General features: G+C 42.8%; 1 protein-coding gene across 1 annotated transcript in view; it reads left to right on the top strand.

Annotated features, from left to right (window-relative positions):
* LOC147716878 (long-chain fatty acid transport protein 2-like) overlaps positions 1-23,506 on the top strand; it is a 378,574-nt gene that overhangs the window by 271,592 nt on the left and 83,476 nt on the right. Inside the window, exon 6 of the mRNA XM_086923779.1 lies at positions 3,403-3,493. Coding sequence (XP_086779905.1) covers positions 3,403-3,493 — 91 coding nt within the window. The remainder of the gene's footprint in view (positions 1-3,402; positions 3,494-23,506) is intronic.

Raw genomic sequence — 23,506 nt, 5'->3', positions numbered from 1 at the left:
AATTAACATTTGAAATAGCTATAAAATCTCATGTAGATCAGAAATTAACATTACTAACCATTAAACACCACTAATAACAAAAAATTCAATGAATGGGCAAGTTAAAGTTCCCCAAATGTTTCGCTATATTTCCCAAGTGGCTGTTACCAATTGTGGGCATGTATTCTTAGCAGCAGTGCCCAGCACAGGTAAGCGCACTGGGGCCGGCAGGACACGGCTGGGGAGGGGGGGGGGGGAGTCGACAGACGACGGAATAGGTGTTATTTATTTATTCAATTATACCCAATTCGTCTGTCTACTTCGACCCAAGGCACCCACCCAGCCCCGCCCGCCCTGCACCCGCCACGCCCTATCGCGTTTATCTGTGCCGGCAGCCGCTGATTTTGACGTACTTTTGGGGGTTCAGTAGCTGGACTCAGAGGTGATGCATGATTATCTCCTCACCTAATTTAAATTCAGCGAACAGTGGCAGAAAATACACCCTTGTGTTTTTTAATGAAACTGTTTGTGAACACTATGCGCATGGTTTCTAATGAATAAAGAGTGTGAATAACCGAACTAGTGTTAGTAATAGTAGCCGTACCTGCCATTAGTGTTCTGTTAAGGTGATCATGAACATCTGGCCTGTCTGGTGAGTGCAGCATGAGGGTGGCTGCTATCCACAGAATAACAATTAGAACGGCCCAAATCCCCACTTTTTCCTCTCTGTTTCCATTGTCTGAGGAGAATAACATATGGCAGACATAATGCACAGAGACTGATGTCAACAAAATTCTTTACATTGCCTAAAACCAGTCTCAACCTAAGCAGTTTGAACGATTTTCGAACCTCTTGCAGCACAAATGAAAAGTTCACAATGTTTTGCAAATGCCTGATTTATTACTTCATATTTGCCTGGAATTGGCTTGCTACTGTTGACACTGTCTTATCAGATGATCTAAGATGAAGCGCCTAAGTAGTGGTAACCTCAAGAACATGTAAAGCAATATGTCCCTACAGATAACTTTTTGACAACAAATAAATCAGCGTATTCAATTAAATGAGTCTTAAGCCAAGAAGGCCCTAGTCCAGTAAGTTTAGAAACCATGAAGGTTCATTAAATAATTTAAGGGCAGTACTGAAAGAAAAATAATAGTCAACATGCATGGTAACTCAATACAGGGAATTAGCATAAGGCTTTTTCAGATACAGCGAGCACAGTCTGACGTGAAGTCAAATCTCAGAGCAAAAATAAGTCCTAAATAAGAGTCATGCTGAGAAGGGTCCACTTTCTAAATTTGGCAAACCAGTCTCATGGATCACTGCCAAAAAGCAGCCTTTTTATACCAAAATAAACAGTGAAAAACAAATGGTCAAAATAAAGTGAGCACATCATTATACAGATGGACCAATCAGAATACCAATCTAATGCATCATCATCTAAAACCATCCCAACACCGTCCCCAAAATGAATATTACTACAACTTCTTTTGACCTATTGTCATTGTATGTCAGTAAAAATCGAGTTACCCTCAAAACAATGACAGTCTCACATGAATAGGTCTACAGTAGAACAGGCAGAAAGTTGAGATAGGATTACTCCTTAGTTCTTCCAGAACAGCATGTCAAAACAGAATATTTCATAAGTTCACGTTTTGTTTCATGCAATGTGAGGAGAAATAAAAACTCACATCATGGCTGTTAGAATTCAAAAATGGAGAATAAGCCTGGTTCAGGACCAGCGAAGTCTAGCAAAGAAAAACACTGGGGCATATTACCAAGCAATAGCGATAATTATCGCGATTGCTTGGTTAGAGACAAAACTTTACCGCTGAGCTGCGGCGATTTTTATCACAGATAAACCTTGGTTTTACCAAGGTTTATCGCAAATGCGATAAAAATCGGCCGCAATGCATGAATATCGCTGAAAAGTCAGCGATATTCATGCATTACCGAGCTAATGCTCTAAGCCATGTTATCCACCTCCCATTGGATAACATGGCTAAGAACTGCTCAGGGCAGGTGTTAGCTTTTGGATATATTTGCGCTTAGCGCGAATATCTCCAAAAGTTGGTAATAGGAGATAGCGATGTTAGCGACTGTTTCCAGTCGCTAAAATCTTGGCACGCCCACTTTGCATGTCATTAGTGATAAATATCACTGACATGCAAAGTGGGGCCCAAGATGGTCGCTATCTCCTACTAGCTGTTGCTAACTGGTGTTAGCGACAGCTAGGTAATAGGGAGATAATTTTATCTCCGGTTTCTTGGCTTTTAAAGCCAATAAAGCGGAAATAAACCCCCTTGATAATATGCCCCACAGTTTCTGCAAAGTATTGTGTTTTCGTTTTAGTGCAAGAATGTGTATTATGCCAGGCACATATTTTTAATAAATCAGAACAGTCTTTCTCACTACTCAGTGTGAAACGTTGTGAATGCACGAACCAAGGAGTTACACTAATTCTGCCCCATTAATAAGGGGTACCAAAGAGGATGATGGATGGAGCGTTTGAGCAAATCAAACACTCATGCAGGCTCAAGATTGATTTGCATATGGCTGGGTCCAAACTGGAATGGCATGGTGAGCAACAAAAACGATGGATTTAGGCCCAGATCTCTGTACTGGGGTGAATGTATGACATTGTTCTGCATTCTGTCCATCAATAGTTCTTTTTGCATTTGTCACCCCGAGTGGAACGGTTATGCTCAGACGTGAGTCCTGTCCTCTCCATGCCACTGGAATCAAGCTATCCTGGCTGAAGAGGGGTGAAACCCCGAAACCGGTCCTAGGATGCTTGTTTCCGGTCCAGAGAGGACCTGGCAGTTCAGGCTGGACTGTTCCCATTGGACTGATTTCCATATGCCTGGGTCCAAACTGGAATGGAATGGAGAGCAAAACAAAACGATGGATTTAGGCCCAGATCTCTGTACTGGGGTGAATGTATGACATTGTTCTGCATTCTGTCCATCAATAGTCTAGTGAGCCTCGAGTGGCGACAGGGGCTTGTAAATATGCCCTCTTGTCTCTAAGAAAGAATGTGTTCATACAGGACAACAGAATTTTGTATTTATGTTTTTTTTCCATTCCCATGGCCAGGACATACTACCTTGCATACACTTCAAGACATGACAAAGTAAAAATAGTTCAGGGATGTTTTATGATGATATTTACCTATCTCACTTCTATCTCTAGAGGAATATTTTTAAAAATCCTGGCTCGCTTGTAAATGTGGTTTGTAAATATCTTTTGTAGGCATTTAAATATTGCCAGAGCTAGAGTATAGGTGCAAGTGTTCTTCGGCATGTCAACACAATTTTAACAACTCTCCCCACATTTCTGCTATGTGATTTTATTGTTCAAGACATGCTGAATCTTCGAACTGCTGTTATAGCCATTTTCTCTGAGATGTCCATGTTTTTGCAGCTGGCGGTTCCCTTTGAGCTGGTCCAGTATGACGCTGAAAAGGAAGAGCCTGCCCGGGATAACAATGGACATTGCATCAAAGTACCAAGAGGTAACTCTTTGGATAAAATGTTAAAGATCTAGACTAAGTCTTGCTTGTGGTGAGCAGGTGTCCATGGGAAATGAGGAACACGTGAAGAATCTGTAAGCTATGGACATTACTTTTGGTGAAGGAAGTGTCTAGGTCATACCCTGGCCAAAGCCCTCCAGGCCTCGAGTCTGATTTCCCACATAGACACTGACTCGTTCAGCAAACTAGGAGAAGGGTGCAGGACAGTTGTAATGAGCTGTGGGGATTGAGACCCTACAAATGGAGAATGACCAAAGTACCAAGAGGATTTAAACTTTTGCACGGAGGTGTCTAATCTCCTCCTTATCTGATGCTCATGAAAATAAGTCGGCCTCCTATTCTTGTTCTCTAAAGGATTGGAGCAGAATGTGGGTGTGTGTTTGTGTACAACTAGCACTGTAGTTTGCTCCGGTTCTGTGACATTTAATACTGTACAAGCATTCTTGCCGTTTCTTGTCTGTGCTCACAGCAGGGCGTTCTGTTGTCTGCAGCGCTCATGGGAGCAGGAAGGAGAATTGGTCTCTCGTTGCGGGATCAGCCCGCCATCTTTCCCCACCCAATCGTATTACAGTCTAAATATTAGGGGGCAGATTTATGAGGCCGTTGCGCCTCTTTGCGCCGCAATTGCGTCACTTTATTTGACGCAACTGCGGCGCAAACAATGCGCCCTATTTACAACGTGACGCATCTAGGAGATGCGTCACGTTGTAAAGCACTGCGCCATAAGGAGGCGTTCCTGCGCAGGGGGGGGAGGGCGTTCCTGCGCAGGAACGCCTCCTGAAAGTGGCTGAGTGAAATCTATGAGATTTCACTCAGTCACTTTCAGGGCAATGCTGCATCAAAACCCTGCGCCTGCTTGAAGCAGGCGTGGGTCTTCATGCGGCATTAGAAAAATGGGGCACCCCCGAGCCTTGCTGGAGCTGCGTCGCGCTTGCGACGCAACTCCAGCAATGCGCCACATTTCTGGCACAGATGCGTCACGCATCTGTGCCGTTTTTGCACCATGGTGCACCGCATTATAAATGCGGTGCACCATGGGTGGTGTGGCTGTGGCGCACTGTGGCGCACGTTGACTGGCGCATCCTTCGGGATGCGCCAGTTAACATAAATCTGCCCCTTTGGGTCTGTCTGTTTACAAACTGTTTTATTGGGCAGCTATATTGATTTCTTTCGTGCACATTCGTCTTTTTCTAAGATACACATGGTTGCCTAGGTGGCTGCCGGTGCTCAGGTGGTGGCATTCTCTTGGGTCTGTTTCAAACATCAACAGCCCAAGGGTGGGGGAGGTTTCCCTAGCCAGAGACGGGGGGAAATCCCTGCAAAAGGCAGGGAATGATTTGGAATAGGGGAGGTGTTCATGAGAAGACAAATGAATCCATCTTTTGGCATATGGCAGGTGGGGGATTAAAGGGGGAGAACATTTGTCAGATTAATCAGAACAATCAGGGGATTTTTTACAATTCAATGGAGGTGTATAGAGGTGCCGTTGTTCAAGGCAGGATGGGGTGGCTAAGTGTGGAATGAATGCATTAATATTCTGTGTACCTCTGAAGGTGAATTTTGGGCGCTCCAGTTGCCTCCCTCCTACATGCCTTCTCTCATTTCACAGTCGCTGAGTGCCCTCACTGATCTCTTGAGGTCCTAACTCTAATATTAAGGGGGAGAAACATGATGTTTTTTGGTAAAAAACAAGACAACAGTGTCTAGAGGTTTTCCATCAATGATGAGGCCTACTTTGCAGTATTATCTACCTAGATAGATATGGTTCATATACTTACCTAATGAATGAGCCTTTTTATAGAGTCACTTCAACCTGGGTACTTGCCCTAGGGGTACTGTATGAACGACAGAGTAAATGTACGGATATAATACTACACTGGCAAAATCTAATCATTGATCTTATACCTATTTATGTATGTCAGTCACTATGCTGAGAAAAACCATTTTAATTGTTCACATCACTGCTATTATACATGCACTTATGGCAACCTATAGGGATAAAACTCACGCTAAGGGTAATGCACACAAGCCCCTACAATGGATGACCGGGACAACCTATCATGACAAGAGATTAACCATACTATACTTTTGTCCTACACTTTCTCTCTTTTCAGAAACGCTACTCCCTTCTGCAAACTTGGTGGCACTGGTTAGTTCAGGCCACCACTGATACCAAAATTGACCTTCCTTTGGTCCTGAAGAAGCACTTTGGATCTCCTTCTTAAGCCACATACAGGCGAAACATTTTGACCATTATATATGTCCATTAGCTACAAAGGGACATAATATCTTCTAGAGCAGCACTACACCCTTTGTTTTAACAATGACAGAGGGATCACCCTAATAAATAGTACCCTCTCTCCCTCCAGTCATTTTTTAAAACACCACTTTAGACTTCACTGCCACTTACACCCACACACCCAAACGGCTTCTCATCAAAATATCTCCAATAAAGAGACCCTGCAGGTGACACATAGGATAATGCAGCGCCTGCCCGACGAGGAGCGAAGCCCAAATGATGGAGCATGACATCCTTCTGGGTGTGTGAGGGCAATATGATGAGGGCACACTGTCCCCCACAGATAGAGTATCACACAAAAAAGTTTCTTCCTCTTTCATCCTCTAGAAGGAACAGTGACTCCCTTTGTGTACTAGTTACTTTTCGGGAGCAAGGGGCACTGGACCTAATAATCATCTCCTGGTGTCCCCCTCTCTATAAATAGGAATACGGTAATTGATAGACAATTCTGGTCGCCTAAAACATTGTCTAAGACAATAAAGTCCTTTCGCCAGCCCTGAAGATCGAATGAAAACAAAATAAAATTGATTATACTAGAGTGGCCACTACCAGTAAAGTTTGGGGTTAGCTCTGGTATATATGAAAGGCAATCAAATGGGAAATGCAAACAAAACTTTATTAAAAGCAAATTAAGAGCATCTCTATAAGGACTGGGAAGAAAATGTGGAAGAGTGTCACCCTCAGGGCCTAGTAGACCACAAGACACTGTGACAATGCAATCTTTCATACAAAAGATAGAGGGCCACTGTGATTATTAATATAGGACTCCGGTTCCCAACACAAGGAATGAATAATATCAGTGTTATTCTGATTAAAATTGTTATTATAGAAAAGTATTAATAAAATCTTTCTTCAGCAACAGTTTACCAAAATAAATTGAAAATGGGAACACATATTTTTAGACCAGACTACCCTACCTGGGATGCTAAAGTGATCAAACCTCCTTTTGCCCTCCCCGAGCTTGCAGGAGTTGCAGAGCTAAAAGAAGATGTGAAACCATCTATATATTCACAAGATGTATTTCAGGTTTCTTGATAACAAATTATATTATAACCTTTAATAAATGTCAGCCATTTTGGGTTAGATAGCTCGGAAATCAAACCTGCAATATTTCAGGTAGTAAGTATGCAGGATGAACTTGTTGCCTTGTGAGCTGTTGCTATGTTAGTAGTATAGCTCCTATTCTGCGTGATAAGCCTCCCAATGCTCTCCTTCCTCCAACCCCTACTTAATGGTGGCTGTTGCATGAGCAGTTGAGCAAGATCTCTGACCTACTGGTCAGGAAACTCTCCTCTCCCCTCACGCAGCTCCATCGTGCATCGCTGCCTTCCAGCACCCTCTGCCCTCAGGTAGGTGTTCATGGACCTCCTCCACCCGCAGAATCCAGCCTGTGCCTCATGCCTGGTGGTCCCGTGGGAGAGCCTTGCTCCTATGCTAGTCCGCTTGGCCATCCTTCTTTGTCTTCTGCTTCTGTCTTTTTCTGTCTGTTTTCTCTTTATTGTGCCCGGTGTATCATTCTCTGTCTGTCTGTGTCTACCAGCTTCAGGGACCCTGGTTCTCCGACTCCCCATAACTGCGACACAGCTGTCCTCCATGCACTAAACCCCAGAAGAAAGAAAAACTGTCAGCTTGTAACACTGGACACCACCCACAGCCAGTTTTCTTGCCGGCACTGCTGCCGAACCTTCTCCAACCTCTGCACCCCTACGGCACCCACTCACTCTCTGGATGCCAGCGCGGCAGAACCCCTGAGGTGCATCCTCCTCAACGTGGGCTCCCTGCACAGACACACAATAGAGATCTGGGACCCCATCGACACCCCTTCTCCAGACATCGCCTTTCTCACGGAAACCTGGACCAAGTCTACCTCCGCCCCAGACATCACCACCGCCAGCCCCGAAGGATACAAAATCCAGAGGAAGGACCATCCCAACCACCCAGGAGGAGAACTCACCATTGCGCACAAGAACTCACTTCTACTCACCACTTCCAGCATGAACGACTCTTCGTCCCCCATGGAACACCTCCATTTCCTGATCCAGAATAGCCCCAGAATGATCCTATGCGGCCTCCTGGACCATCAACTGCATTCATCACACCCACCACAGACTTCATCGCACTCCACGCCATCGGCTACATACTGCTCAGAGACCTGAACTTCCACCTCGACAACCTAAGTACCCCAACTCCACAGCCCTCCTGGACAACCTCGCCAGCATTGGACTGAAATAGCTCATCACCACCCCCACCCACAAGGCAAGACACACCCTCGACCCCATCTTCTCAGGAGGAAACAACATTTGCTTCAGCCACACCACACTGCCCCTCTGAATGGACCACCACTGCATGCACTTTTTCTTTAAAAAATGAACACTGCTCTCAAACATACACCACGCCCTCCACAAAGGAATCGGAGCAAGGTCACCAAGGAGCACCTCACCTTCACCCTCACACACGATCCCCTTCCCACCCCGACCAACGTCAACTCTGCAGCCAACAAACTCCACAAATGGATCACCAACTGCGCAGACAAGCTCGCCCCCCTCCATAACTCCAATAGACAGCGCCCTATGAAAGCCACCTGGTTCACCACTGACCTTCGAGAATCCAGACACATCTGCAGAGAAAGTATGGAGAAACACCAAAAACCCCGGAAGCTCGGACCACCCACAAGATCGCAATGACAGAATATCACCAATGCATCAGATCCTTCAAAAAGACCATCCAGGACAAAATCCTTGCCAACTCCAGCAACTCGAAGGATCATCAGGAATTCAGCAAACCCCAAGCAAAGCCTCAAAAGTTACACTTTCCAAGGACCTTAGCTACAAACTGGGATTCTGCTTCCTTTTCAAGATCAAGTCCCTCTATTACAACTTCAACGAACAAACACCTGATGCCGAAACCATACCCACACCCAGCAAAGCCACCCAGCCTACCTTCTCCGCCTGGACTCCTGTCACAACCTTAGACACCGCTTCGACCATGAAAAGCGTTCACTCAGAAGCCCCCACGGACCCCTGGCCACCACATATCTTCCAAAGAACCCCTGCCGCCATAGCTCCCAAGCTATGACGCACAATCAACACCAATTTCGAATCAGGCATATTCCCCAACGACTGGAATGCACGAAAGTCAAGCTCCTTCTCAAGAAGCCCTCTGCAGACCCTACGGATCTCACAAACTATATACCCATCTGTCTCCTCCCCTTCGTGGCTAAAGTCACAGAGAAGATCATTAACAGCCCACTCACGAACTTCATCGAAGTGAACTCCATCCTCGACTCTTCCCAATCTGGATTCTGCAGCAACCACAGCACCGAGCCCCCCCTACTTTCCACCACAGACGACATCTGCACTCTCCTGGACCAGGGCCAAACGGCGACCCTCCTCTTACTTGACCTCTCTGCAGCCTTCGACACCGTCTCACACCGCACTCTCACAGCCAAACTCCACAATGACAGCATACAGAGAACTTTTTATATTGTTCAACAGTTGCACTCTGGGTATTATTTTTGATTTTCAACTTACTTCTTTTGCGAGTTAGTTTGGTGCGACGCCCTTGTAAGTGTTTTGTCTATGAACACTGTCAAGTGAATTGAGATAGGTGAGAACAGGGGTACTGTCCTCGGGTTCAAGGTGTGCACACTCTTTATCATGGACCGTTAACAGTCCTCTTAATCCATAATGTTATTTCAATAAAAGATCTTTAGAAACAGTGTCCTTTATGTCATCTTTAATTATGTTTTTTTTAATGATGATTTCTCATTAAATACGTCGTTTTTCAGATATTAGCAGGTTTCAATGTTATAACATTGCACTTTCACCCAATGCATTTCGGGTACAAATGGACCCTTCGTCGGGGGTCTCTACGAAAAGAACAAAGAATACATAATGAGCCCAGAGCTATGTTCATGCTATCTAAGTAACATAACTCATCATCACTTAAAAAATCTACTGCAAATCCCAAATCTATATCGTGAAATAAACGTGTTACTTAACACATGCCAGATCGTGACTTGATAACATTGTGAAACTAAAGGTTAAAAAATAACAATTTTAAGCCAACTAGCGTCTAAATCATAAATAACGCGGTTGAACAACCTTAATAAACATAATTACGCTCTCATTTGTTTGGCGTTACTCGCCCGTACTCACAGTGAAATGTAGCGTCACAGCTTCCTGCTGTATCGTCCAATCCCTGCCGCATTTAGATCTCATAGCGCCTACGCCACTTATAGCTGCTCTGATTGGTCGGTTATGCGATCACGTGGTCGCTACATATTGTAAATGTTAACCGTACGTTTATGTATGAATTGAAGACTAACTAAACCAATACTCACTTAATCTATCACATACTGTCTCTACATAAATGTAAAGCTGAAAATTACCATCAGTAATAATTTTTTCCAAACGTGCGCGAAGCTTTCAAATATAGAGCGTATACTGAACCATGATTTAAAAATAGAAACTCATAATTCTCCAAATGTACACTATTAGTTAAACATAGTTGAACCATAGTATGGGACAGTGTATTCATTACTTTTCTCATACATATCGGCCTGGAAGCAAAAGTGGTCGGCCATTTTGAAACGGGCAATAGTCTTCTATTAAGGTTACAAATACAGGGTTAGCTTGTACCTGAAGGGAAAAACGCTTCTCTGTATAACACAATGTTAAACCACAACTTAAAAGAAAAATTAAAAAGAAAAATCAAATGGTATAACGCCAACCATGTTACATTCTATAATAATCACACAACGTCATGAAGACAAGCACTGCGTCCTCAGCCCTGTCAGGACAAATCCAATCTCATAGTCCAAAGTTTTATAAAAAACATGTTAGTTCCAACCTGTCGTTGAGCCCATCTGGCTGGAGGCTTCCCATTTTCTTTATCCAAAAGTATTCAGATCTAAGTCTCATTTTATGTGTGTCAACATCTGAGCGCGCTTTTACCACTTCTAATATGGTGAAGCGTAACTGAGCGATATTATGTCCTGACTCTGTCCAGTGGGCTGCCACTGTTGATTTCAAATTCTTTAACCGGATATTGCTCTTGTGCTCGGTTATTCTAACCTTAACCTTGCGCTCCGTCTGTCCCACATATAACTTACCACATGGGCACTTAATCCCATAAATGACTCCTTTGGTGTCACACGTACTTGAATGTTTTAACTGTATCACTTGTCCCGTTCTGGGATGTGTAAAAGATGATCCCGTTATTACATTGTTACAATGTGTGCAGTTTTCACATTTGCGCATTCCTTTATACGTGGGTTCATTAGGATCTTTGCTTTTGTGCTTGAGCAATTCTTTTAAGTTCTTGGATCTATTGTATGCAAATGTTATCCGGTTTGCGAATAGGGGTTGTAAATCAGGTTCTTGAGTGATGATGGCCCAATGTTTTCTCATGTTTGTAATTTTGGCTGATTGCATGGAATATCTCAATACACACACTGTAAGTTTTTGATCCGTTTTGTCTTTTTTAGTGAGTAAGGATTCTCTTGGTAAAGCCATGACTTTATTTTTTGATTCTTGTAAAAGTTGGTTGGGGTAACCTCTTTTTTCAAATTTCACGATCTGTCTGTCGATAGTTTCAGAAGCTTCCTTGGTATCTGATGTAATCCTTTTATATCGGATAAATTGAGACATCGGGAGATGTTGTTTCAAAGCCTGGTGATGGAAGCTTAAGTAATGCAACCCACTGTTGCGATCTGTTTCTTTGATGTGTACACTTGTGTGTATTTGACCCTATTTGATGGCGACTTTCACGTCCAAAAAGGATAGTTATTGCTGATCTATCACATGTGTGAACTTGATTCTGGCATGTACCAAATTTAGTTTCTCTATGTTGGCTGTCAATTCTTCTTTTTTCCCTTTCCACATAATGAATATGTCGTCAATGAATCTCTTAAAGACTAGCAATCCTCTTTGCCAGTCTGGATTGTTCAAAATGTGTTCGTTTTCGAATTTGGACATGAAAATGTTCGCGTAGGAAGGTGCCCCAGCAAAGCCCATGCTGGTCCCACTGCACTGCGCATAATATTCATCATCCCATTCCAGGTAACTATGGAATAGTGCAAAGTGTAGAAATTTCCATCAAAAAGATTTTTTCTGAACCTTCAACTTCATTCTTTAGTAGGCACCACTCCATTGCCTCGAGTCCCTCATTATGGGGGATCGAGGTATATAGTGCAGTGACATCTATTGAACTTAGCCAAATTTCTTCATTTTCTGGAATCTTGACTTCTGTTAGAACTTTTAAAAATGCAGTAGTGTCTTTAATGTAGGTGCACCAATTTTGAACCAGTGGTTGTAAAAACCAGTCCAGATATTGTCCGATAGGTTCGGATAGCGAACCGCAGGCTGATACTATTGGCCTGAACGGTGGATTTGTTGGGTGCTTGTGCACCTTGGGCAACATATAGAACTGTGGTCTCCTTGGGTATTTTATATTCAGAAATTGATAGGTCTTGTTGGTAATCCATTTCATTTCTAGAGCCTTGTCTAGTATCTCTTTCAGTGTGATAGCGAAAGTCTCCGTAGGGTCTTGTTCTAGTCTGTGGTAAATGGTAGTGTCTTGTAGATGTTGTTTAACACTCTCATTGTAGAAAGTTGAGTTCATTACAACCAGGGCTCCCCCTTTATCAGCTTTTTGGATGGTTATGTCAGTCATCTTTTTTAAAGTGTTCAACGTGTTCCATTCATTCTTTGAAAAATTGCTTTTGGTACCACTTTTGTAATTGATGTTCTTAATTTCCGTGGACACAACACGCTCGTATGCATCTATTGTTTTATGTGAAATTGGGGCACAGAATGTGCTTTTCACCTTAAATTCCTTCTCTGTGCTTAATTCTCTGTCTGTGGGCGGGAGAGTGCTGAAAAAGTTCTTTAACCTCAAGGTCCGAAAGAATTTAAACAAAGCTATTTCGGTCTCTTCAGGGTTGGATTTGTATACTGGGACAAACGAGATTCCTTTATTCAATAAATTCATTTGTGCCTTAGATAATGATCTGTCTGAGATGTTTATGACAAGTTCATTTTCTTTTTCTTGGATCTCAGTTCGCGTTCCGCTTCTGATTCCTTTGGTTTTTCTTTGTCCCCTCCTTGTTTTGAAGGTTCTACAATTGCGGATGTTGTCGGTGCACTGTTGGCTGCTGGGCTCACATCTAAAAAAGACTTATCCGTTTGTATCTTTTGACCTGTTTGTGATGTCTTTTCTATGGGTCTTCTATTTTGGGTTGTATCCGAATCTGATACGACGCTCTCCTGAGACGAAGTGATGTTGGTAGTGGGTTTTTGCCACTTTCGTTGATTATACACCTCCGCCCAACTGTAAACTTCTTCCAACTTATAGTCTACTGTGTCTCTTTTGTATTTTTTGATTTTTCTGTCTTCAATTTCTTTAGCATATTTTTCCAATTTTTTATTGATGTCTTCAAGTAGTGTCGTTAGATCATCATATTTATTAAGTTCACTTTTGACTGTTTCCAATTCAATTTCAACTTCTTTTAATTCCCTGGAAAGTTCCTCCACTATCAATAGAATCAGATCTAAGCTGCATTTGTTTAGAATTTGGTACCACTTGTTGAGAAAGGATTTGTTATTCCTGCATAGCATCGGTTTAAGTGCTATTCTTAGGCCTCTTGGTATGCGTTTATTTCGATGATAATGAATTAATGTAGTGGCATGTAACTGTTTGCTGATTTCCCGCTTACTTATGTATTCAAGTTGTTTTAATAGTTGATTTGCTGTACTTAATTGTGGGCTGAAGGCTCTCGTTTCTTTTATCAGTCCGTAGATTTCTTCCGCCTCTTCTGTTGTATAGGCTAAGGTCTCTGCCTTGTTGGTTGTAATTAATGCTATATCTTCCAAATTCATCCTTGTTTCTTAGGGTTGGTGCTAACTGTGGGGGGTAGACACACTGAGTAATTTTTATATTGTTCAACAGTTGCACTCTGGGTATTATTTTTGATTTTCAACTTACTTCTTTTGCGAGTTAGTTTGGTGCGACGCCCTTGTAAGTGTTTTGTCTATGAACACTGTCAAGTGAATTGAGATAGGTGAGAACAGGGGTACTGTCCTCGGGTTCAAGGTGTGCACACTCTTTATCATGGACCGTTAACAGTCCTCTTAATCCATAATGTTATTTCAATAAAAGATCTTTAGAAACAGTGTCCTTTATGTCATCTTTAATTATGTTTTTTTTAATGATGATTTCTCATTAAATACGTCGTTTTTCAGATATTAGCAGGTTTCAATGTTACAACATTGCACTTTCACCCAATGCATTTCGGGTACAAATGGACCCTTCGTCGGGGGTCTTTACGAAAAGAACAAAGAATACATAATGAGCCCAGAGCTATGTTCATGCTATCTAAGTAACATAACTCATCATCACTTAAAAAATCTACTGCAAATCCCAAATCTATATCGTGAAATAAACGTGTTACTTAACACATGCCAGATCGTGACTTGATAACATTGTGAAACTAAAGCGTGTTGTGTCCACGGGAATTAAGAACATCAATTACAAAAGTGGTACCAAAAGCAATTTTTCAAAGAATGAATGGAACACGTTGAACACTTTAAAAAAGATGACTGACATAACCATCCAAAAAGCTGATAAAGGGGGAGCCCTGGTTGTAATGAACTCAACTTTCTACAATGAGAGTGTTAAACAACATCTACAAGACACTACCATTTACCACAGACTAGAACAAGACCCTACGGAGACTTTCGCTATCACACTGAAAGAGATACTAGACAAGGCTCTAGAAATGAAATGGATTACCAACAAGACCTATCAATTTCTGAATATAAAATACCCAAGGAGACCACAGTTCTATATGTTGCCCAAGGTGCACAAGCACCCAACAAATCCACCGTTCAGGCCAATAGTATCAGCCTGCGGTTCGCTATCCGAACCTATCGGACAATATCTGGACTGGTTTTTACAACCACTGGTTCAAAATTGGTGCACCCACATTAAAGACACTACTGCATTTTTAAAAGTTCTAACAGAAGTCAAGATTCCAGAAAATGAAGAAATTTGGCTAAGTTCAATAGATGTCACTGCACTATATACCTCGATCCCCCATAATGAGGGACTCGAGGCAATGGAGTGGTGCCTACTAAAGAATGAAGTTGAAGGTTCAGAAAAAATCTTTTTGATGGAAATTCTACACTTTGCATTATTCCATAGTTACCTGGAATGGGATGATGAATATTATGCGCAGTGCAGTGGGACCAGCATGGGCTTTGCTGGGGCACCTTCCTACGCGAACATTTTCATGTCCAAATTCGAAAACGAACACATTTTGAACAATCCAGACTGGCAAAGAGGATTGCTAGTCTTTAAGAGATTCATTGACGACATATTCATTATGTGGAAAGGGAAAAAAGAAGAATTGACAGCCAACATAGAGAAACTAAATTTGGTACATGCCAGAATCAAGTTCACACATGTGATAGATCAGCAACAACTATCCTTTTTGGACGTGAAAGTCGCCATCAAACAGGGTCAAATACACACAAGTGTACACATCAAAGAAACAGATCGCAACAGTGGGTTGCATTACTTAAGCTTCCATCACCAGGCTTTGAAACAACATCTCCCGATGTCTCAATTTATCCGATATAAAAGGATTACATCAGATACCAAGGAAGCTTCTGAAACTATCGACAGACAGATCGTGAAATTTGAAAAAAGAGGTTACCCCAACCAACTTTTACAAGAATCAAAAAATAAAGTCATGGCTTTACCAAGAGAATCCTTACTCACTAAAAAAGACAAAACGGATCAAAAACTTACAGTGTGTGTATTGAGATATTCCATGCAATCAGCCAAAATTACAAACATCATGAGAAAACATTGGGCCATCATCACTCAAGAACCTGATTTACAACCCCTATTCGCAAACCGGATAACATTTGCATACAATAGATCCAAGAACTTAAAAGAATTGCTCAAGCACAAAAGCAAAGATCCTAATGAACCCACGTATAAAGGAATGCGCAAATGTGAAAACTGCACACATTGTAACAATGTAATAACGGGATCATCTTTTACACATCCCAAGTGATACAGTTAAAACATTCAAGTACGTGTGACACCAAAGGAGTCATTTATGGGATTAAGTGCCCATGTGGTAAGTTATATGTGGGACAGACGGAGCGCAAGGTTAAGGTAAGAATAACCGAGCACAAGAGCAATATCCGGTTAAAGAATTTGAAATCAACAGTGGCAGCCCACTGGACAGAGTCAGGACATAATATCGCTCAGTTACGCTTCACCATATTAGAAGTAGTAAAAGCGCGCTCAGATGTTGACACACATAAAATGAGACTGAGATCTGAATACTTTTGGATAAAGAAAATGGGAAGCCTCCAGCCAGATGGGCTCAACGACAGGTTGGAACTAACATGTTTTTTATAAAACTTTGGACTATGAGATTGGATTTGTCCTGACAGGGCTGAGGACGCAGTGCTTGTCTTCATGACGTTGTGTGATTATTATAGAATGTAACATGGTTGGCGTTATACCATTTGATTTTTCTTTTTAATTTTTCTTTTAAGTTGTGGTTTAACATTGTGTTATACAGAGAAGCGTTTTTCCCTTCAGGTACAAGCTAACCATGTATTTGTAACCTTAATAGAAGACTATTGCCCGTTTCAAAATGGCCGACCACTTTTGCTTCCAGGCCGATATGTATGAGAAAAGTAATGAATACACTGTCCCATACTATGGTTCAACTATGTTTAACTAATAGTGTACATTTGGAGAATTATGAGTTTCTATTTTTAAATCATGGTTCAGTATACGCTCTATATTTGAAAGCTTCGCGCACGTTTGGAAAAAATTATTACTGATGGTAATTTTCAGCTTTACATTTATGTAGAGACAGTATGTGATAGATTAAGTGAGTATTGGTTTAGTTAGTCTTCAATTCCTACATAAACGTACGGTTAACATGTACAATATGTAGCGACCACGTGATCGCATAACCGACCAATCAGAGCAGCTATAAGTGGCGTAGGCGCTATGAGATCTAAATGCGGCAGGGATTGGACGATACAGCAGGAAGCTGTGACGCTACATTTCACTGTGAGTACGGGCGAGTAACGCCAAACAAATGAGAGCGTAATTATGTTTATTAAGGTTGTTCAACCGCGTTATTTATGATTTAGACGCTAGTTGGCTTAAAATTGTTATTTTTTAACCTTTAGTTTCACAATGTTATCAAGTCACGATCTGGCATGTGTTAAGTAACACGTTTATTTCACGATATAGATTTGGGATTTGCAGTAGATTTTTTAAGTGATGATGAGTTATGTTTATTAGATAGCATGAACATAGCTCTGGGCTCATTATGTATTCTTTGTTCTTTTCGTAGAGACCCCCGACGAAGGGTCCATTTGTACCCGAAATGCATTGGGTGAAAGTGCAATGTTGTAACATTGAAACCTGCTAATATCTGAAAAACGACGTATTTAATGAGAAACCATCATTAAAAAAAACATAATTAAAGATGACATAAAGGACACTGTTTCTAAAGATCTTTTATTGAAATAACATTATGGATTAAGAGGACTGTTAACGGTCCATGATAAAGAGTGTGCACACCTTGAACCCGAGGACAGTACCCCTGTTCTCACCTATCTCAACAGCATACAGAGAACTGCTTTCGACTGGATACGCTCTTTCCTCACCGGCTGAACCCAAAGAATCAGACTCCTGCCTTTCCTCTCCGAACCCACAGAGATCAACTCTGGAGTACCCCAAGGATCTTCGTGCAGCCCCAGGCTCTTCAACATCTGCATGGCCCCCCTCGCCACCATCATCAGACAACATGGGCTCAGCATAGTATCCTATGCCGCCGACACTCAGCTCATCCTCTCCCTCACGAGGCAACCTGACATCACCAGACTCATCTTCCAGGAAGGAATGAAAGACGTTGCATCCTAGGTGAGCAGCAGGTGTCTAAAGCTGAACTCGGAGAAGACAGAAGTCCTTGTCCTCGGACCCATCCCCTTAGCATGCGACAACACCTGGTGGCCCTCAGCAGCCCACCTACTTCCACGGACCACGCCTGCAACCTCAGCATCATAGTGTAATCCTCCCTCATCATGACCTGACAGATCAACACCATCTCCTCCTTGTGCTACAACACCCTCCATATCATTCGCAAAACCTTCAAGTGGATTGCCGCTAAATCTAGAAAGCCCGTCATCCACGCACTCATAACTAGCAGACTGGACTACAGAAAAGCCCTCTATGCCGGAATCAACAAATCCCTGCTCCAGAAACTCCAGACCATCCAGAACACCACTTCCAGGATCGTCCTTGGCATCCCACGATAGGAACACATCCCCCAGCACCTGCGACACCACTACTGGCTCCCCGTCGAGAAGAGAGTAACCTTCAAGCTGCTCACATATGCCTACAAATCTCTCCACAACACCGGACCCCAATACCTCAACGTAAGAGTCTCCTTCCATCCACGGAGGAGAAACCTCCGCTCCGCCAACCTCGCCCTCGCCGAAACCCTGCACATACGCAGAGCTAGAACGGGTGGAAGAGCCTACTCCTACATCGCAGCAAAGACCTGGTAGGAACTCCTGCTCAACATCTGACTTTCTCCCACTCTGCACACCCTCAGGAAGAGCCTCAAGACCTGGCTCTTTGGCTGAGTCGGAGCTACACAACTCCCCCTCCCCCTCCCCCTCTCCAGCTCCATGAGACCCTCATGGATGAGTAGCATGCTGTACAAATCCATTATTGATTGATTAATTGATGAGCTCTAGTGGTTTGGGAGTGGGCAGTGGACTATCCTTCTCTATGGTACTAATAATGCCTATTTGTAGAATGTTGCTTCTCTGTCAATCTAGGGAGTCAGGTTAAGATAAAACAGCAAATTTGTTAGAAACTGGGATGGAAAATATTGTAGTGCCTACCCAGATTTACTTGGGAAGTGTTAATACATGAATAGAGATTTGGCCTATAAAAATATCAAAAAGGCAAAGTCTCAATCCCGCTGTTGACATTAGATGAATGTTCAAGCCTAAGGAAGATATTACAGACAACAAATTAATTTTTAAATCTGGTGACAATACAGTCACCCTTATCTGGTTTAGGCCTTTTCTCCACCCACACAATTCTACGCCTCATATTTATTAAGTCAAATAGCTGACCATTTCCACTCAACCTTCTAGCCAGTGAACCAACTTATTAACAAGTTGATCAAAGCTCTTAATTTGCCCGACCTAAGAAGATTAACCCAGTTGAGCACTATGGTTTAAGGTGTGGCTTCTGGTGGTAAACGCAAAATGGGGTGGGGTTCTCTGCTATAGCTGCTCGGAAGCTAATAGAAACATGAGCAGAGCTATCGCTGCACTTAATTTTAGTAGGCAAAGGTGGTTCTGCAAAATACATTGAAGTGTGAGGATTAAACAGGGCTTGAGGTCGCTTTGAAGTATATTTATCAATGTCAATAAGCACCCATCCCCTTGGAGTTGAAGTGGAAGCGTCTTTTATTACACAGGTTCCTATGTTGGAAAAAGGATTGTTTTAAGCCCTTGATGAGGCCTTCCAGAGAACTCAGCCAGTTAGAAATTGAGTCCTTGAAATTAGTAACCCGTTTTTCCAGTCATTACTTGATTTAGTCCCTTCCTTTTTAGCAGCCTTGTCTGAGATTACACACATCGGCAATTTAAGGAAAGATTTACCTAAGCCATGCTATGAACATTTCAACTCTTTTTTTTTCTTTTTAGCCAGTGGAGGTAAACAGGAAGAATCAATACTAGGTTTAAAGCCAGAATCAACTTTATTGTCCAGGATTACGGTTAATTAATAGATGCAAGTATTAGTCCATCTCTTTCAGATCACCAGAAACAAAGAGCACTTTCCATTCCCATGCTCCAGTCCCCTGCCCCAGCCCCAACCGCATTAACAGATCCTTTAACACAACTCAAGCGTTCCTCACCTGAGCCACTGTAATGATAATAGCCCACATAGGGTTCACACCATAACTTACTATACAGTTGGCAAGGGATGCTCCTTGCTATTAGACACATATTTTTTCTTTGCCATCGTGGTCCAGCCCTCCACCACCCAGCTCTTGCCCACCAAACTCGACTGCCGGCCACATGCCACAATATGAGTTTCCTCGTTGTCTGGTGAGCGGTCCTTTGGTGTTCCCATGGTGGTGCCTAAAAAAAGGCACTGCATTGTGAACGCCCTCTTCTGTCCCTCATCGCCCTCCCTTGTTGTCCTAGACTTGACTCTTCTAAAGCACTCACATTCACTTATTTGCAGCCATATTACCATTAAATAGTGTTGTTTTAAGTATCAAGGTCACAAATATCAGCGTGTGTGTTTACATACAGTCCAGGGAGTTATCCATAGGCTCTTACTGGTTTACAACTCCTACCTCCACTTCTGCTGCTTTGATGATATGTTGGTAGTTCATAAAGTGGAGTTGACATAAGTGTGGATGGATATTTAAGCTTTAATATTATGGCAGGACACACTATATAAGGCAGGTGCGTGCATAGGTACATAATGCTGATTACCCTGTTACTGCACTACTCAAACTCAAATAGGTTCCAGTGGCGCAATGCAGAATGATGGGGCCACCTGCAGAATGTGGTGAGGGTCCTATGTCTCACAGATATACCTTGACATTAGGCTGAATAGAGGCTCCCTGTAGGGTTAGGGGCCCCTTGAAGACATTTCTGCACCCTGGAGTTGCGGCCACTACAGGGGCCTGCATTACTGCTGCAATTGGTTGTAAAACTACATCATGAAGCCCTGGTCCATGACCCATGATGTCCACCAAACGATGTCCTTCCCAACGGCGGGACCGACAAGGAGGCGCGGCGGAGGGCTGTAGGAGGTAGGCGGCTGGCCCCATTGTTCTGCATGATACATTTCAAGCAGCCCTCCCCAGCACTGCAAATCAGTCACAACATAAACGGCTACTGCCTGCCTGGTTCCAAAATGGCGCCTAAGGAAGGACAAGACAAATACTGATGGTGTAAAAAGCAGAACTGACCACAAAGCGCGGCGGCGAACGGGAGGAGGTATGCGCCTGACCCCTCTGCACTGCCTGGTGTATTTATTTAAAAGCGGCCCCCAGCATTACCAATCGCTCATGAAAGGGGCCCTCAAATGCCTGACCCCAACATGGCTGACAATGATGACCTCTACCTCTCTGTTTGACTTTTGATTTCTCTACCCCTCCAGTACTATGCTTGCCCATAAGAGAACCTCTACATTTCTTTTCGGTCTATGGCTCCCACTCTTACCTCCTTGCTCTAATGCAGGAATTGAATGGCTGGTCCCGGAGCTTCTCCATGCCTTCCAGGGCCTGGGTTGTGCAGGCCTGGGGGCTGTTGGCAGTGCTGAGATGGACCAGCAAGGAAAGACCAGATTCAAGGTGCCATGGGAGATGCGGACAAGGAGGAATTTTTACAAATCATAAAGGCGCCATCCACAATAGTCAATCTATCAGACAAAACACTCACAAAAGATGAGGAATCGGTACTAAATCTTGGATTAAAATTTGTACCTTGTCAACAAACAGACTTTACCCAAATGAAGTTAGAGAACATAGAATTTTGTCGCAAAATTCCACTGAGGGCCTTTTTTGCCAATCAGCCACCTATGATAGAAAAAGAAACTACAGGGTTACGTAATAAATCGACCTTCATACCTAGTCAAAAAATTCCTAAACAGGTTTATGCCTTCGAACAAATCATGCTTTCCTCAATTGACAAACTAGAGAGAAATAAAAAATATTTCCAACAGAATATGAGTAAAGGACACTACATGACTTGCGGAATGATACGTCGATAGTTGTGAAACAGGCCGACAAAGGCGGAGCTGTAGTCCTTTGGCCAAGAGAACAATATCTTGCTGAAGCCAATACACAGGTGAGCAACACTGTTTGGTATAGAACCCTACAGGAAGATCCGGTCAAAAACATTCAGGGACTGATAGCAGATACTGTTAAAATAGGGTTAGATGAAGGCTATGTTGGTGTGAGAGAAGGTGAATTTTTAATCAAAAAATATCCCAGGACTCCAATCCTGTACTTCCTCCCCAAGATCCATAAAAGTCTAAATGACCCGCCAGGACGACCCATTGTTTCTGGGTGCGACTCCTGCCTGGAACCACTTGCGAAGTATGTTGATTTTTTCTTGAAGCCCTTTGTTAGCTCTGTTAAATCATATCTCAGAGACACAATGGATTTCCTCGTCAAAGTAGAAGGGACTGATTTTAATCCTGCATCACAATTGCTTGTGACAATGGACGTCACGTCCCTTTATACTCAAATACCCCAGGGAGAGGCATTGGAAGTAATTGAGCTTTATTTAGAAGCTCGTGCAAGACCACATCGAGTCCCTACCAGCTTTATTCTCAAATTGGCAGAAATAGCGTTGCGCAAAAATTACTTCCGATTCAATGAGCAGTTCTTTATGCAGACCAAAGGAACTGCTATGGGATGCACCTATGCTCCTGAGATGGCCATATTGTATATGGCAGAATATGAGAAGAAATTTATTGAAAAGGATAACCCATATTGCAGTCACATTAACCAATGGCTAAGATATATCGACGACATGTGGCTCCTGTGGCAGGGGAGCCACACGGAGTTGATGAAATTTCATGGATGGCTTAATTCCAAACATCCAGACATTACATTTTCTATAGAGTTCAGTGACACAAGAATGACGTTCCTGGATGTGGAAATCACATGTTCAAACGGGAAGTTGGTCTCCTCTTTGTACAAGAAGCAGACTGATAAAAACACAATACTGCACCACCAAAGTGACCACCCCAGGAACTTGAAGGCTAATTTGCTCTATGGCCAACTGCTCCGTATCAGGAGAAACTGCACGGAGTTGTCAGAGTATGAAAGACACGCTGACACATTCTGTCACGAAATGGAAAGCCGTGGTTATCCCAAAAAACTGTTAAAAAACTCATTCAAGCGGGCACGATGTACACCCAGCGAATGTTTGCTACAAACAAAATCAAAGGCTGAACTAGACCGGATGGTCTGTGTCACCACATTTGGGCCTGACACAAACAAATTCAGACAAACTGTGTTAAAAAATTGGCACTTACTAGAAAACCTGGACTGTCCATTTCCCTGTCCTCTTTTCGCGTATCGTAAGAACAGGAGCATCGGACAACATCTTGTCCGAGCCGAGATAGCATTACCCAAACCTAAGAGTGACCTATTGTCTCAATGGGGAATGAAACCCATTGAGGGACATCATAAATGTGGGACATGCAAGGCATGTGGGACTACTGTGGAAGGGAAGGAATTCCAACATGGGAATATTAAGTGGAAACACTTAAGTTTCTCAAATTGTAAAACACGAAATGTTGTGTATGTAGTCATCTGCCCATGCAATAAGATTTACATAGGCAAGACAACACAACAAGTGAATATGCGCATAACGCAACATAAATCTAGAATCAAGAATAAAGTGCTTACAGCACCTATGGTGGAGCATTTCATTGAAAATAAACACACTGAGAATGACTTGAAGTGGTCAATTCTATATGTTCTGCAACAGTCTAGATCCATTGACCATGATAAACTTCTACTAAAAAAAGAGGCCTACCTTATACTTAAGTTTAATAGCGCACTCAGCGGGCTCAACTCGCTATCTGAAATATCT

Source organism: Lissotriton vulgaris, chromosome 5 (assembly GCF_964263255.1).
Source record: "Lissotriton vulgaris chromosome 5, aLisVul1.2, whole genome shotgun sequence".
Taxonomy (NCBI): Eukaryota; Metazoa; Chordata; class Amphibia; order Caudata; family Salamandridae; genus Lissotriton; species Lissotriton vulgaris.
Note: the sequence above shows the minus strand (reverse complement) of the source record. Positions and strands in the feature narration are given on the sequence as shown.